This window comes from Macaca nemestrina, chromosome 3, assembly GCF_043159975.1.
Source record: "Macaca nemestrina isolate mMacNem1 chromosome 3, mMacNem.hap1, whole genome shotgun sequence".
Classification (NCBI taxonomy): domain Eukaryota; kingdom Metazoa; phylum Chordata; class Mammalia; order Primates; family Cercopithecidae; genus Macaca; species Macaca nemestrina.
In genome coordinates this window covers 6,486,702-6,502,227 of record NC_092127.1, presented here as the reverse complement: position 1 = coordinate 6,502,227, position 15,526 = coordinate 6,486,702, and the positions used below count along the sequence as shown (strand labels likewise).

General features: G+C 42.2%; 1 protein-coding gene across 2 annotated transcripts in view; it reads left to right on the top strand.

The window, feature by feature from the left end:
* The window catches only part of LOC105466603 (WW and C2 domain containing 2), a 217,112-nt gene that overhangs the window by 149,418 nt on the left and 52,168 nt on the right, over positions 1-15,526 (top strand). For both annotated transcript variants that reach the window (XM_011715664.3, XM_011715663.3), the window contains exons 8-11: positions 116-189; positions 3,952-4,194; positions 9,790-9,879; positions 11,550-12,169. In XM_011715664.3, coding sequence (XP_011713966.2) covers positions 116-189; positions 3,952-4,194; positions 9,790-9,879; positions 11,550-12,169 — 1,027 coding nt within the window. The remainder of the gene's footprint in view (positions 1-115; positions 190-3,951; positions 4,195-9,789; positions 9,880-11,549; positions 12,170-15,526) is intronic.

Here is a 15,526-nt window from a genome sequence, read left to right as displayed (position 1 = left end):
CCCAATTTCAGTACCATCTTCTTTAACTTTTCAATTACACATACTTCCTAGAAACAAAAGCAATTTACTTCATTCATTAGCAGAGTTAATTGACTTTTTTCCTTTTTTCCACTAGATTGGAGTGAGAAGTAGATCAAATTTAGCTGAAAAGGTCAGGCTAAGCCTACAGTATGAAGAAGCCAAAAGAAGGTAATGACAGAGAAGCTGTTTTGTGCATGGCTCAAACATTTCCTTTTCCAGAATTAATCTTTACTCCTGCGGTGACATCTGCTGGGCACTCCCCATACATTCTTACCAAGGCCACCCTTGGGTTTTTAGTGTGTAAGGGCTGCTTCCTCTCTGGTCTACCTTTTCTTCCCCCGGCTCTCCCCACCACCAAAGGCTAAAGAACAGGGAGAATTAATGAGAAGTGTGGAAATGAAATTGCCCCCTTCTCTTCTGAGAAAAAAGAAGCTTTGAGTTGGTACAATACTTAACTCTCAATTAAAAGTGAGACGATTGGTTGCTTTGATGGAAATATGATACAGTGGTTCAGGTATAGGACTAAATAGCTGTTGAGGAGTTCTAAGGCGAGTAAGTATGTTCCTTCGATTTGAAGGGAAGTCTTACTGCTAATGTCCTTGAAGGCGCTGAGGTGTCAGTTCCAATGGATTTACTTTAGGGAAAAGGAAGAGAGATTATTTCTCTCTTTTATGTCATAAACTTTTCTTAATCCCTGTGCTATCTTTTTCTTACTTTGTGATTCTGCTGGAGTGAGACATAAGAAACTTCCATCTCAAAAAAAAAACAAAAACAAAAAAAGAGACTTCACCATCCTTATCTAGTAGATAGACTCAAATATTTTTTATAATATAGAACTCATTATTATGAGGGAAAGGATTATACTGATGCATTTGATTTCATTATTTTCCTCATAAAAGCTTTAAAATGCTATTGGGTTATTATTTAGGAGGACATTGGGAAAAACTGCATTGTCATCCTGCAAGAAACAGGAATTTATCATGTTTCTCCCCATGATCATGAAAAGCTCAGCTGAGAACCAGATATTGAAGTATATTCCTTATTATTGGTGATGATTTAAAAGCAATTAGCCGTAGTCCGTAGAAGTTATCTGGCTTTAACAAAGTAAAATAAATACACTATTCACCTCTATGTAACCTGTATTCTTAATATTACTTGGTTCCTCATTTCCTGAAAGAAAGCTAAACTTCATTCCACAAATTATTAACCATGTGAACCTGAACAAGTCACTTAGTCAATCTGAACAGCAATTTACTCAGCTAATTTTAATGCCTTTAAATTTTCTCTGGCAGATTCTAAATTTCTTCAGGTTAGGAAAAATGTTTAGGCTTTATTATCCCCTTCTCAGTGCCCAGATTAGTGCCTTCCCTTCAATAAGTATTGAGGATCAACTGGTTTTGTGGCCCAGTGATGTGCCAGCTTTTGGTAGATAGTGCCAGTGGTCCTCTTGTTGTATGTCCACCTGGGCTGGGCTGTGGACAAATCCATCATTTAGGTCTGCTTTTCTGAAAGAGAATGGCCATTACTCAGAAGCAGTCTTGGAGAAGTGGGCCTTATGCCCCTGCATTCTTTCGGGCTTGACTCTGCTTCCCATGGATCAACTTCAGCTTTCACCCCTCCTTTGACTTCTAAGTTAATTTTATCTGGAGCTCACATCGCATTTCTCTTCCTAGGTGCTTCCAGAAGTCTTCTTCATATTCTGCTCCCCAAATTTGGCACATCCCTTCTAAAATAAAATGTAAGACCTGCCTAATGTCTGATCACACAAATAATAAACAGGCGGCTCTTTTTCCTGTATTCTGTTGTTGTTCTTGGTTCCGTTGGTTAATTCAATCACATCAAAACTTCAGACATTGGTTTTTCCCCACTTGGTTGCATTGCCATGCCATTTAGGGTTTTGTTTTAAAGTTACTAGTGATGCTGATGAGAAGGTGAATCTCAAGCGCTTATGCATATGTTGAAAATGCTTTTTCCTCTTCAATTCTGAATAAGTAAAGAGGCAGGCTGTGTTTCTCTGAAATCTGTTTTCCCCTCCAGCCCTTGTTTTATGTGCTTAATGAAGCTAATAATATCATGCTTATTTAGCATTTTGATGATTAATTTTCTAGTATGTTGAGACAGTTGTTTATGGGTTTGTGGTTAAAGCTGAAGAATAGCTGATGTTACATCTATCATAAGTGCAGACAGTGGGAGAAAAATCAGAAGTACACTGCATACCCAGTGCCAGTAAGATGGCAATTTTATTTTTAATTAGAACAAGAAACTCATGACACAAAGGTATGGATCTACTTCCATCTTTGCTCTTGATTATGTTTTTCATTCACCTTTTCTCTTGCCTTCTACAAATTCTCCCATGAAAATGGGAAAAAATTATTTTTCTATTTTTCATATTCTGGCATGTACTATAACAATATCCAAAGTAATCATCCAACATTTTTCTGTACAAACATAAATTCCATGTGCAAACATCAGTGGAGTTCATAGTTCACTGAGCTCTTGTCCTTATGGTCAAAAGAACCATGTCCTGATTGTCTTCACCGTGCCACGTAGCAAGTTATTTGACTCGGGTGGTTAGGACATTTGTACTGAGTCAGGAGTAATGTTGACTCTACCAAGTGTGATGAAGCTCTCGACATAAGAGAAATCTGGGGTCAGGCAAAATTATGGAACCAGTGAGGTTTGCCTTTGGTGCATTTCCTCCTCCTTCTCCTGTGCCTGTCCGTATCACTTCAGCACCTGTTGTTGCTCCAGTGGTGTCACACCAGCTGCTTGTACTAGTGAAGGTCCACCGTATGCTGCCTGCAAATAGCTGTGTACAGAGGAACCACAGGGCTAGCACAATAATGTATAAAGTGTCGGTGCAATGACTGCTCAGTAAATGGCTTGTACACCAGCCGGGGCGCTGATGGGGAGGAGACTCACGTGCAACTTAAGGAGAACGTGAACGGGAGAAGGCCAAGCCCTGCCCCTTCTTTTTGGCGATGGGGAGCCTTGATGGATCAACCCCTGACTCTCTCTCCCAGGGCTTTGCTCCCTCCGATGGGGGAGCCTTGATGGATCAACCCCTGACTCCCAGAGTCTTGCTCTGTCACCCAGGCAGGAGTGCAATGGCACAGTTATGGCTCACTGCAGCCTCAAACTCCTGGGCTCAAGTGATCTCACTTTAGCCTCCCGAGGAGCTGGGACCACAGGCACACACATCACCACACCTGGCTAATTTTTAAAATTTAAAAAATACTTTTGGTAGAGACAGGGTCTTGCTATGTTGCCCAGGCTGGTCTTGAACTCCTGGCCTCCCATGATCCTCCTGCTTGTTGGATTATGGGCATGAGCCACTGCACCGGCCCAACTGCTTTCATACCAGTTGGCCACACCACTGCTCTCTTTGATGCCCTCTCCTTCCCTGACTTACTAATGCCCTAGTCTCTGTCCAGCCTGGCCTGGGGTTCCCATTTTACTAGCGGACAGCATCTAAACACATTGGAATAAAATGTATAGTGATGGCATCTCAGATATCATTCACCTCAGTTTTTTTAAAGGGAACCCCCCCACCCCAGTCTTCTTTCCTGTCACCTACACAGGCAGTCACATATCAGGGCTGGCCTCTCTTGTGGCCCCCAGAGCACTCACCTTTTGAAGCCTCCGTGTACTTGGCCTTCACGCTTTTGTCAGATAACTGGGTGTGCTCACTCACATTTTAAAGATGGGGGAAAGAAGTGGGTGACAGCTGAGTGTGGAGTCAGGCCCAGAGACTGGCGTGCAAGGCTGCTGCTCCCACTCCGGCCTCTCACCAGTAGACCACACCCCTTTCTGGTAAGGTCAAGTTAGGAAAATCTGGACAGCGTGTCAAACCCAAATTTGGCTTAGGCTGTGTTTACCTTTCTCAGGAGTTTTAAGTATGTGCATACCTCTTTTATCTTTTTTTTTCAGTATGGCCAACTTAAAAATTGAACTGTCAAAATTGGACAGTGAGGCCTGGCCTGGGGCACTGGATATTGAGAAGGAAAAACTGATGCTGATTAATGAAAAAGAAGAACTTTTGAAAGAGCTTCAGTTCGTCACCCCACAGAAACGTACCCAAGATGAACTGGAACGCTTAGAAGCCGAAAGGCAGCGGCTGGAGGAAGAGTTGCTGTCGGTGAGGGGGGCACCAAGCAGAGCTCTCGCCGAGAGGTTTGTTTTCCTTCGGGAAATACGGCAGCTTAACTCTTGTGGGAGTGGCTTAACTGGATACTCTTTTCCCTGGGTTTGGAAATCTCAACTGCATCTGTTCTTAGCGGACTGAGAAACAGCACAAATGGACTTTCTGTAGAGCAGTAAAGCGCGCCATCCTAATGCCCCACAGGATAAGTTCTGTGTTTGTTAGGAACGTGCAAAACCTGTGACAGATGTTGAATAACTAAGGAATGCTTACATGAAACCAGGAATGTACATCATTGATGAAGTCTGATAACAATAGCTATAAACTATTGCACTCTGATAAGAAAAATTATCTAGACTGTTAGAGCCACTGAAGCATCCTCTTCTGGGTTTTATTACTCACAAGAATGCAAAAGTTTATTGCTATTCATTTCACAAGGAAAAGACAGCTTCCTCCCTGTGACATCCTAACAGGTCACAACGTACTCACTTGCATTTTGTTCGTCAGCTGCAGCCCTCCTGTGAAGCAGGTGAAACTGTAAAGGAAAATACCGTAGGCAATTGTCCCATCTTTCTGTGGGAAGGTGTGAGTTGATTATTTCATCTTAAAAAATCCAGTTCTGTAAACAGATAAGCTGGAATGTTAAGTGAGGGGACCTCTGTGTGTCGGTTTGACATGAACGCATCTGCCTAGGAGCCTGTGGCCAGGCCTTGATGGCAGAAAGGGTTGGATGCCTGTTGCAGGACAGACCAGAGAGCCCTTGAGAACCACTGCATATACATCCTTTAGGCCAGCCAGTAAAGAGCAGTGCCTGTTTCAGAGTAATGGGAACGAAATTCACATTGATATAATTTCAAGTGACCTGGAAGTAAGTTTAAAACACCTGGTCATAATCCAGTTGCTTAAAAAAAAAAATTACTGGCTTCCTGCCTTCTAATTCCTTGTCCTCAATAAATGTTTAGGATTGCATGTCTACATAGTATCAAAACATTTGAAAAGCAGGGGGAGGGAGAGAGGAAAAAGTCTCTGACACTCCCAGTTAGGTGTTAGCATGGGGACTCACCCATCCCAAGGTTAACCATTTTAGTGGAGTTGACTTCTGTGGGTTAAAATGTTGATCAAGGTAACACGCAACCTCAGTGTCGTAGCTGTAGGGAACATGAAAACGTATCAAAAGGAAAAGCCTCTGAACTATAATCTTCTACCCTCTTAATAATTCTCATCTTTGCCTCCATTTCCCCTTCTTTTCTTCCCTTCTTGTTCTGGCTTTTCTGTCTAATTTTGCTGACTGAAGGGTCAGCCTAAGGGAAGTATCAGCCAGGCCAGCAAAGCAAGGCCCCATCTGACAAAGACCAAAAGGAACAAAAGGAGTAAGAAGGCAAGGAGAATTAATTTGGTTTGTTGTTGTTGTTTTTCTGACTTACCCTGATATGTCTAAATTTGTATACCTAAAGTTTCTAGCTACTGATTTTCGGTAGCTATGATGAAACGGGTAGCCTTTATGTGGCCCGTTTATAAAAGCAATGATGTTTCATACTACTACATAGCACTTAATAAAATTGTACATAATCATACCTGTCTAATGTGCCACGTCCATCTCAGCTGTTCTACTTTGTAGTAGGTGAATCTAGGAAGGACTTACAAACAGATTTGTTCTGGCAGAGAAAGAGAGCATATTTGTTTGTCTCAATCAGCTTTTATTGAAGTGGTGTCTTGCTTGCCTTTTTTATTAGGAGTAGAGCTTCCAAAAAAGCCTAATGATATAGCGTTAAAAAATAACAGTTTGTTCCTAAGAACCTAAACTTTGACTTTTTCCTAAGTACCATTTGCACACACACAGTAGCTCAAAATTCCAGCAGAAATAGGAGGCTTTTTCCTTTTTTATTTATTTATTTATTTATTAACGAAAAGCCCAAACCTCACCAGAGACAGTAGGCTTGAACTCATTAGGAAGAGGAGCTAGAAGATACTTATACAAAAAATTGTCTATTTAGCGAGATCTCTTTAGTGAGACACTGGGTTTGTGTCATCTGGGGAGTAAGTGGCTTGGCCCTGTCTCCCATGACTGGATGTTGGCAGGAAGGGAAACATGGAATTTATATATGCAGTATGTTGACTTTCTGAGTTACCTGGAAGAGCCAGGTCGTTTATTATTCCAAATAAGTGGATGCTAGTTTCCTTATCAGAGTCTACGGCCAAAGGCGAATCCTCATACTTACTTTGCCATCGAAGGTTGCAGGACTCAGACATTCTCGCCTGATCAACTTAAAACTTTCTAACTCCTATCCTGGGATGCCCAAAGTGACTCAGTATTTCACGTGTCCAGAAGAGCAGAACCTACCGCCATTGGGAACACTGAATCCTTCTTTCCCAAATAGATACAACCTCATCTGGCTTTGGGTTTTGTTGTTGCTGTTCATGGTTTTGCTTTCTATTCCCCCATGCTCTGGCATTTTTCTTATGGCTTCACCCTTTCGTGTCTTCCTACTGTGTGTGGGCTTCTGCTCTGCTCACTGCTGCTGTTGCACTGACTCCAGGAGTTTAAGAGGGAGGAGAATGCCCCTGCCAGCAGTGTCTCCTCGTGTCAAAGCAGGGTTGGCCAGAGCTGCTTTTAGGAAGTAGGATTTGCTGGGTGAAACTCAGTTTCTTCATAGAACAGATTGTGTGCCACCAACCCCAAATCCTTCCTTTTCTTCTTGGCACCTACATGACTGTCAAAGAAAGCTACCTGCCGTATCCTCCAACATTTTCCTGTTTTCCACTTATATTTGGGGTTCCCCATTATTTCAGGGGTGACCTCTGGCAAGATTCTGAGTCATTTCTGAACGTTGGTCTCTGAAGGAGCTAGATTCACATGAATTTTCAGTCTCTGAGTGATCCTACAGCCCCCGGACCGGCTCTGTTCCTGCCCCTGCAGGGCTGCAGTGTCGCCCACTGGGCCTGATGGCAGCGACCGTGCTCGCCACCTGGTGGTGGGAAAGAGGTGCTCATGGTGGAGGATCGCTAGGCCAAAAGAGAAATTGCTCACAAATGAAAAAAACCATGCAGGGAAGGTGTTTCTATGCATCTTTCATATTCTTTCCGCGCAGTTATTTAAATTCCTTAAACTCTGTGCTTTTCTATAGCTGGTAAGATCTTAACATTGCTCCTTGTTTTCTCACAAATGTTGGGGATTTGCCTTGTAATTGCCAAGACGTTTTAATTGTTTCTTAATTATTTGAATGATTTTGCCACTGCTTCTGAAAAATTTTTTAAAGCAAGTAGGTGGGGACATGAGTGTCATTTAGTTTTGAATGGAAAAGGGACTTCCTGTTTCTACAGATGACATGACATTTTCCCTAGGTGCAGACTTCTGAGTTCAGGAGAAGCCAGGCTGTGCTTCCCTCCTGCAGGGCACTCAGGGCAGAGACGGGCAGGTGTGAAGGCCCATACTTCACAAAGGGCAGCTTGAAAGGGGATGTGGAACAGCTGGGCCAGGGGGAGGAATCTTTTAAGGGCCAAGTAGAGGAAACCCTTTCTCATCCAGCAGACCAACAGGCAGGAGTTGGAGAAGAACTCAGAGAGACAGGTATGCACCCTTTTGAGAGGGCTGATGTCTGCAGTTTCTTCTAACCCCTGGTTATGGGGAAGGTGGGGAGGGCGTTTCACATGCAATACACCTGGATTCTGAGGAAGACTTCGGGCTGTCACTAGGAGAGGCTTTGATGATAACATCAGAGACAAACTGCGGCCCACTAGGAGGGTTTCTGGGCCTCTCCCCAGTGCCTTCCTCATGCTTATCCCGGGGAAGGTTTCATCTCAGCACCAGCAAGAACGGAGGGACTGGCCAGTGCACCCTGCACTGCAGGGAGAAAGGGCTGGTGTCTGCCTTCTGGGATTGTAGGAGCCAAGTGGGAAATATGAACAAGAACACAAAGACAGGCACCTGTAGTTCAAAGCAGACATTAAAGGGCTGAAAGAGCAGCTGCTGAGCATCACCTGGAGAAGGCTGAGGACGCTCCCTAGTGATGGGGGAGGGGCAGCACTGAAAGTGCTGGGTCAGGGTCACATTCTGACGTCATCCTGGTGCCCCCTGAAAGCACTAGGAAAAGGCTTCATTTTAATAAAAGCAATATTGAGTGTTAAAACTTACTTCCAAAGTGTTTCTCTTGTTTCAGAAGACATGGATTTTAGTAGAGTTTGGGGCTTTCTTCAGACCTTTGTGCACCTTTTAATTCAGTTAGTCTACTTCATATTACTTTTTTCCTTGTTGAGTTTTTATTTATATTTGAAAGATTTTTTAAATGACTGCTGCTTTTAAAAATACACCTTTGAAAGCCATGAATTAAGAATTTATCACGCTTTTGAAGTATTAAAGAAAATGGCAAGAATTACTTTTTTAGTGTAACATACAATGGAATAGCGGTGTTGACACATCAAAGGGATAGATACCTATAAACAAAATATGGGCATGTTTCCTTACTGCCAGAAACATATATCACATTTCAAAGAGATTCGAAATTAAGGAAATTTTATTTTTCTCCAAAGAAAAGTGGCTAATTTCTATATCACCACTTTGCAGGGCATGCGGAGGCTTTAAACAAGTCAGATTTGTTTTTCTTCTCTGTCGAGTACTTTCCCATACATCTCTTTAACAGCCTTACCAGGGAGACACAGGGGAATTATAGTCACCGTTTTACAGATTAGAAAAGGAAGACCCTTGATTCAGTGACTTACCCAAGGATAGGCAGCTAGTAAGCTGCAAATCAAGATGAGAAACCCAGATGCCCTTTTCCTGAGTTCCATTCTGCTGCTCACTACTCTGAACTAGTGTATTTCAATGATGTCTAAAGACCTTCATATGACATAGGCTATCCTTACACAGACTCTTAGTTGCATAAATCCCTGGGTACGTAGTATATTCTAAAATGACTTACTATTCAAGTATACAGTTCTATAATGCTGTATTCTAATTTAAAAAAAAAAACTTTTGCAGCTGAGTGTGGGTGAAATTTTATGATAATCTGACACAGATAATGAGATGTGCTATGGGTTGGAAGGGAAATCACTTTTAGCTCATCCTCTTCCTTAAATAGTTGAGCCCAAATTAGCCCACAGTGGTAATGTGGACTAAAATTGTTTCTTAATTGCTGAAATTCTTATCAAATTAGGGTTGGGAATGTTATCGCCAAATATTATGTTGGAACAAGCGTTACTAAATTCGGTATTTAGGGTGACCTTTACTATTGCTGTGAAATGTTTTAGGAAAGGGTTCCCAAGTCACAGATCTGTGTCAGGATTCTTAGTCTTTGTTTAGTTTTTTTGTTTTCATGGTTGTTTCCTCCTCAATCTTCTTCCCCAACTCAAAGGACCATGTTATTTACCCATTTAAAAAGATTCTAGACTACCAGCAATTTTAAATTCTCAGTGACATTGGTGATTGGGCATGACGCTCTCTCCCCATTCTTCAGCTTGGCTGTGTGCAGCTCTGCCTCCGACACTCCTTGCTGAGTGTCCTGTTTTCTGTCTGTGGAGCCCATTCACATTTTCCCCTTGTGATCTGTAATGCTTGTACAATAAGAATCTTTCTTTTCTTTCAGTTTTCATATTTTGTTACAATCATTTGAAAATAATTTTTTTCTTCCTAGATTGAGATTGGAAGAGAAAAGAAAAGAGCTGTTACAGAAACTTGAAGAAACTACTAGATTAACTACTTATTTGCATTCACAACTTAAAAGGTGAGCTTATCAGATTTCTGAGGGGAAAACTTTGAATACATTCAGGCATATTCTTGTTCATCTCTGATTACTTTTCACTTTATTTCCAACTACTTAAAAGTAAATAAAATCATTATACTAGTACAGTTAATATTTGAGTGATCAGATTTAAAGTCACATTTTCTTTTTCATGAACCCAGTGTCATATTTGGAATACATTTGAAATATGTTATAGAAAGAAGATATGTTTTAGCTGTCAATACACTTAGGAAAATAACACATTTTTCCCATTGCCCCATTTTTTAAAAAGGGAAAACGGGGGAGTTTTGCCTTCAAATAGCCATAGATTTCCTTATATTGATGAAAAAAAAATTCACTCCTCACATTCACACACAAAGAGGAAAGATGAGCGAAACCAAGGGTCTTTTGTGTGACTTCTTTCTTTTTATTAGCTTGCCTTCTTTTCTCTAAAAATAAAAAGCTTTTTTTTAAAAAAAAAAATAAAAATCTACATTAATGTTTTTGCCCTGTTTCTCTTTTTTCTTTCAAAATTTTTTAATCACAAAGTGGCTTCTAGATGTCTGTGCAAATAAACTTATCAGCAAGTATTTGATTCTTTTTATTTTTGCAAAAGGAGGATAATGTTTAATACTACTACTAGCTACTTAAAGAGTATTTGGAGAGCAAGGCTGAAAAGGTTAGTGAAGAAGCATAGACATGGTATACAGTTATGTGCCACATGATGACTGTTTGTCAAGGACAGACTGCATATATGATGGTGGTCCCATAAGATTATAATACTGTATTTTTACCGTGCTTTTTCTAGTTTAGCTATGTTTAGACACACAAATACTACCATTGTGTTATAATTGCCTACAGTATTCAGAACAGCAACTACTGTGCATGTTCATAGCCTGGGAGCAATAGGCTACGCCCTATAGCTTGGGTGTGCAGTGGGCTGTACCGTCTAGGTTTGTGTAAGTACACTCTGTGATGTTTGCACACACAGCCTGGAATCAATAGGCTACACCCTATAGGTTGGGTGTGCAATGGGCTGTACCATCTAGGTTTGTGTAAGTACACTCTGTGATGTTTGCACACACAGCCTGGGAGCAATAGGCTACACCCTATAGCTTGAGTGTGCAGTGGGCTGTACCATCTAGGTTTGTGTAAGTACACTCTGTGATGTTTGCACACACAGCCTGGAATCAATAGGCTACACCATATAGCTTGGGTGTACAGTGGGCTGTACCGTCTCGGTTTGTGTAAGTACACTCTGTGATGTTTGCACACACAGCCTGGAATCAATAGGCTACACCCTACAGCTTGGGTGTGCAGTGGGCTGTACCATCTCGGTTTGTGTAAGTACACTCTGTGATGTTTGCACACACAGCCTGGAATCAATAGGCTACACCATATAGCTTGGGTGTGCAGTAGGCTGTACCGTCTAGGTTTGCGTAAGTACACTCTGTGATGTTTGCACAGTGATGAAATCACCTAACATGCATTTCTCAGAACTCGACCTGGTTGTTAACTGACACGTGGCCGTGATAGGGATTTCCTCTGTCCCTGGCCATTGATTCCATTCTTAACAGGTTTCTGCCCTCTGCAGATCTGAAGGAGCCAGTAGGGATTGTGATAGGTTTTCCATTTTGTAGCAGATTTTATGGTGTGTGCTTTTCATCTTTCAGCCTCTCTGCCAGCACCCTGTCCGTGTCATCTGGGAGCAGCCTGGGTTCCCTGGCATCAAGTCGGGGCTCTCTGAACACCTCCAGCAGAGGGTCACTCAACTCCCTCAGTTCCACTGAACTCTATTACAGCAGTCAAAGTGATCAGATAGATGTGGATTATCAGTATAAACTGGACTTCCTTCTGCAAGAGAAAAGCGGTTACATTCCTTCCGGACCCATTACCACCATCCATGAAAACGAGGTGGTCAAGTCCCCCAGCCAGCCTGGCCAGAGTGGACTCTGTGGGGTGGCAGCTGCAGCAACAGGCCACACTCCTCCGCTGGCTGAGGCCCCCAAGTCTGTGGCCTCCCTGTCCTCGAGGTCCTCCCTTTCCTCCTTGTCTCCTCCAGGCTCTCCCTTGGTTTTGGAAGGCACGTTTCCCTTGTCTTCTCATGATGCCTCTCTCCATCAGTTCTCTGCTGACTTTGAAGACTGTGAATTGAGTAGCCATTTTGCAGATATCGGCCTTGTCGAAAATCAGATTTTGCTGGATTCTGATTCAGGAGGAGCCTCCCGGTCTCTTTCAGAGGATAAAGACCTTAATGAATGTGCTGGTGAGCCATTATATGAAGGAACTGCAGGTAAATGCAGCCCTTTGCTTTCATGTATTCCCTCTTGGTGATTTTAAGGAGGATGATTGGAGGGTTATTTTTCCATATAAACAAAAGGGTATGATTCCCCTTCTCTTTCTTTTGAGTAATTGTTTTGGCTTCATTTAAGAAGGAGTTTTTACTTATATACCTAGGTATTTTTCATTATCAAATAAAAATCACCTTCCCTATTTAATAGACTTAATCATTTAGTACCTGTTCAGTTGTCCAGAGACACTCTGTGTGTGGTAGCTGACGAGGAACGTATTTTGTGAACCCATTTCATATTTCCAAATAGATTCCGGTTCTGAAATAGCAAGGCAAAGAGGATTGTCTTTTAAAAGTTGGCCTAAAACAGATTAAAACCAAGGCAATTAACATACTAGCTAATTAGTACCAAGGTTCAGTGTTTAGATTGTTGAGGGAATTCTATATAAATACAGTTTTTGTTTCAAGCCAGACTCTCCTTTTCTGGCAAAAGTTAATTTGGAGCAGCAGGTTGCAGTGTATGGTATTACCATGCCACCTTCTGGCCAGGTGAACTGTTGCAGCCCCGGGAAGAGATTACTAGAGATTGGAGTTCTTAGGCCTGCATTTGTATTCAAAAAGACAGAAACAGGAAAAATATAATGTTTTGTTTGTTTGTTTTCCTTTGCAAGGCAGGAACTTTGAATATGTTAGATGTGATTGTAAAGAGCACAAGATGGTACTCTTGTTGGCAGATGATCACTGTTGGTCTGAGGAGGAGGATCTGTTCCAGAGCTAGCTTGAGACAGAATGTGAAATAAAAGCCCCCGTGCTAGTCTAGAGGAGTCCTGTTCATAGCTACATGTTTTACTGACGAAAGAGGGCAGGGCTCTTTAGAAGTGCTCTTTTCCTGTTCCTAGAAGCATTTTTATTTGTATGTATGGTCCTAAGAATTCTAAGTAATCGATTGGCCAATTCAGATGTGTAAAGACATTGACAAATCCACCGTGTTTCTGTGGTTTCAAATACTGAAGACCCAAGTGCTGTGCCCTGCCAGTGGCCTGGGGCAGAGGGAGGGCCCATGAGACATCTGTGTGGTTTGTGCGCCCCCTCCTGGGCAGATGTCAAAGCTACAAGTAACAGGTTATAGAAATAACCACAAAGAAAATAACCAGGGGAATGGTGCATACGTAATGGCCCCAAAGAAACAGAAAGCCGTGTGGGGCCTTCACCACTGCTTCTGGGAAGGAGTATGTTGTGTGTGTGTGTGTGTGTGTGTGTGTGTGTGTGTGTGTGTGTGTGTGTGTGTGTTAGGGGGTGCATACCACTTCTGGAACCAGCCAAGCCTCCACTCACACTTTAGTCACCAACATGTTTGGGTAAGCACACTACCTAGTCTCTCAGGATTGTGGTTCCTTATCTGCAAAATGGGGTTGCTACAGTAATCCTTGTGTCAGGCTGAAGGATTAATGCGGTGATACATGTGAAGCACCTAACCATGTCTGGCACTCAGCACACAGTTCATGATAATTATTAGTACTCTGTGACAGTGATGATGATAAGTAATAAACTCTGGCTAAACACAATTCTTACCATAAACTATGGAAAGCTATGAGAAGAAGAAAGAGAAGAAAGTGAAATGTTCTCTGTGCCAGTGTTCCATCCTGTGCTTTGAACTTACATCTCTTGACCCTTCAAGCTAGTTTTGCTCTTCCTGTATTTGGAGTGGTATCTACTGACCACTTCTAATGTTCAGTCAGTTTGGAGGGGCAGTAAGTGAGGCTGGATGCTGGAGAAGAGGGGAGAGAGTGATGAGGGAAAAAGTTGCCTAAAGTCTGTCACCCACCCAGTAATCCTGAGGTCTGGGAGTCCTGTCTTGCAAATGTCTCTGGTTGGCCCATGCCTTTTTCCTGACACTTGGGTCTTGCTGTGTCTGAAAAGTTTGTGGCTGGAGACAGGTATCTCTGAATCTTTTGTGAAACAGTTTTTAACTTTTTAAATGCATATATTAGAAAACTGCTGTTAAAAAGTTACCCTAAGAGAAAATACATCCAAGAACTTTGATTGCAGATAATATTCAGTTGCATGTCCAAAAACAAGTGACAGCATGCATTTAACCATAAAGACTAATTCTCACAAATTAGCTGGGCATGATGGTGGATACCTGTGGTCCCAGGAGGCTGAGGCAGGAGGATGTCAAGGCTGCAACAAGCTGAGATTGCACCACTGCACTCCAGCCTAGGCGACAGGAGTGAGACCTTGTCTCAAAAAAAAAGAAAGATGAATTATCTTCAGGTTACCAGCACTTTTTTTCAGGGGACATCTGCCCTGCATGTGGGGGTGGTGGCTCCCTATCAGGGACGTTTGTCATCTCCCTCAGTGCTCTAGAGGCTTAGGCAGGTAAAGTCAAGTCCCTTTTATGTAAACTTTGCTCTCCAGTGCCAATCCCTGCTGCATGACACCAACCACGTTGGGATAACTACGAAGGCCTTCCACAGTCAGTCACTGTCATTGTCAAAGTCAATTTCAGGCTGCTATGGTTATTCCTGGGGGTAATCAATAAATCATGTCATCACCTTCACCCCTCACAAAGGGGGGTGGGCAGAGAGAAGGCACTTCATCATCAAGGAAAAAGCATTCCCACTGCCAGAAATAAAAGGGAAAATGCAGCAATCAATCCTGTAATCTGAAGCCTTAAAACTTAAACATCTTAACAAGATGTAAAGTCACGACTCAGAAGGGGGCCGAAATGCATACCAATACAGATCCCTGCGCTCTCTCTCGCTCACTAGAGGATGAAAGAGCACCACAGGCTTGCAGCTCATTACAGTACAGAGCACAGCCTTAAATGAATGCTCCTTGCTCACTGCAGGATGCTGGTGTATGAATATGAGTTAAGATAAAAGTTAAGTGACCATTGGTGCTAAAGATTCAGTAGCACAAAACGTTTTTTCATGGTGTTGGCTGGTGAGGAGTTCCTGTAAGTCAAAGACATTTTTTCTTAATTTCTGTTAGAATAGTAGCACAGGAGATGTAGAATATGGCATGTGGAGAGAAGGGGAGAGCAAAGGAGGTGGAAACTTATCCATTGAGTAGCTAGAAGCTCTCTGTGATAGAAATGTCACCTTGAGGGACATAGATCATTTCCTATTCCTGAATATATGAAAACTACAGTGAATGCTTGAAAGAAAGAGACTAAGGACCAATGAGAATTTGTGTAATTCATCCCTTCCCTTAAAATATTTCAGGACGAAGAAAAACCATATTCTCTTCCAAGTAATGACTGAAATAACTGGCGTCCCAGGAATCTTATAAGTCATAGTGCCTTGAATTGTTTGCATCTGTAGATTTGAATATTAATATCCTTGACTCCCAGAAGGA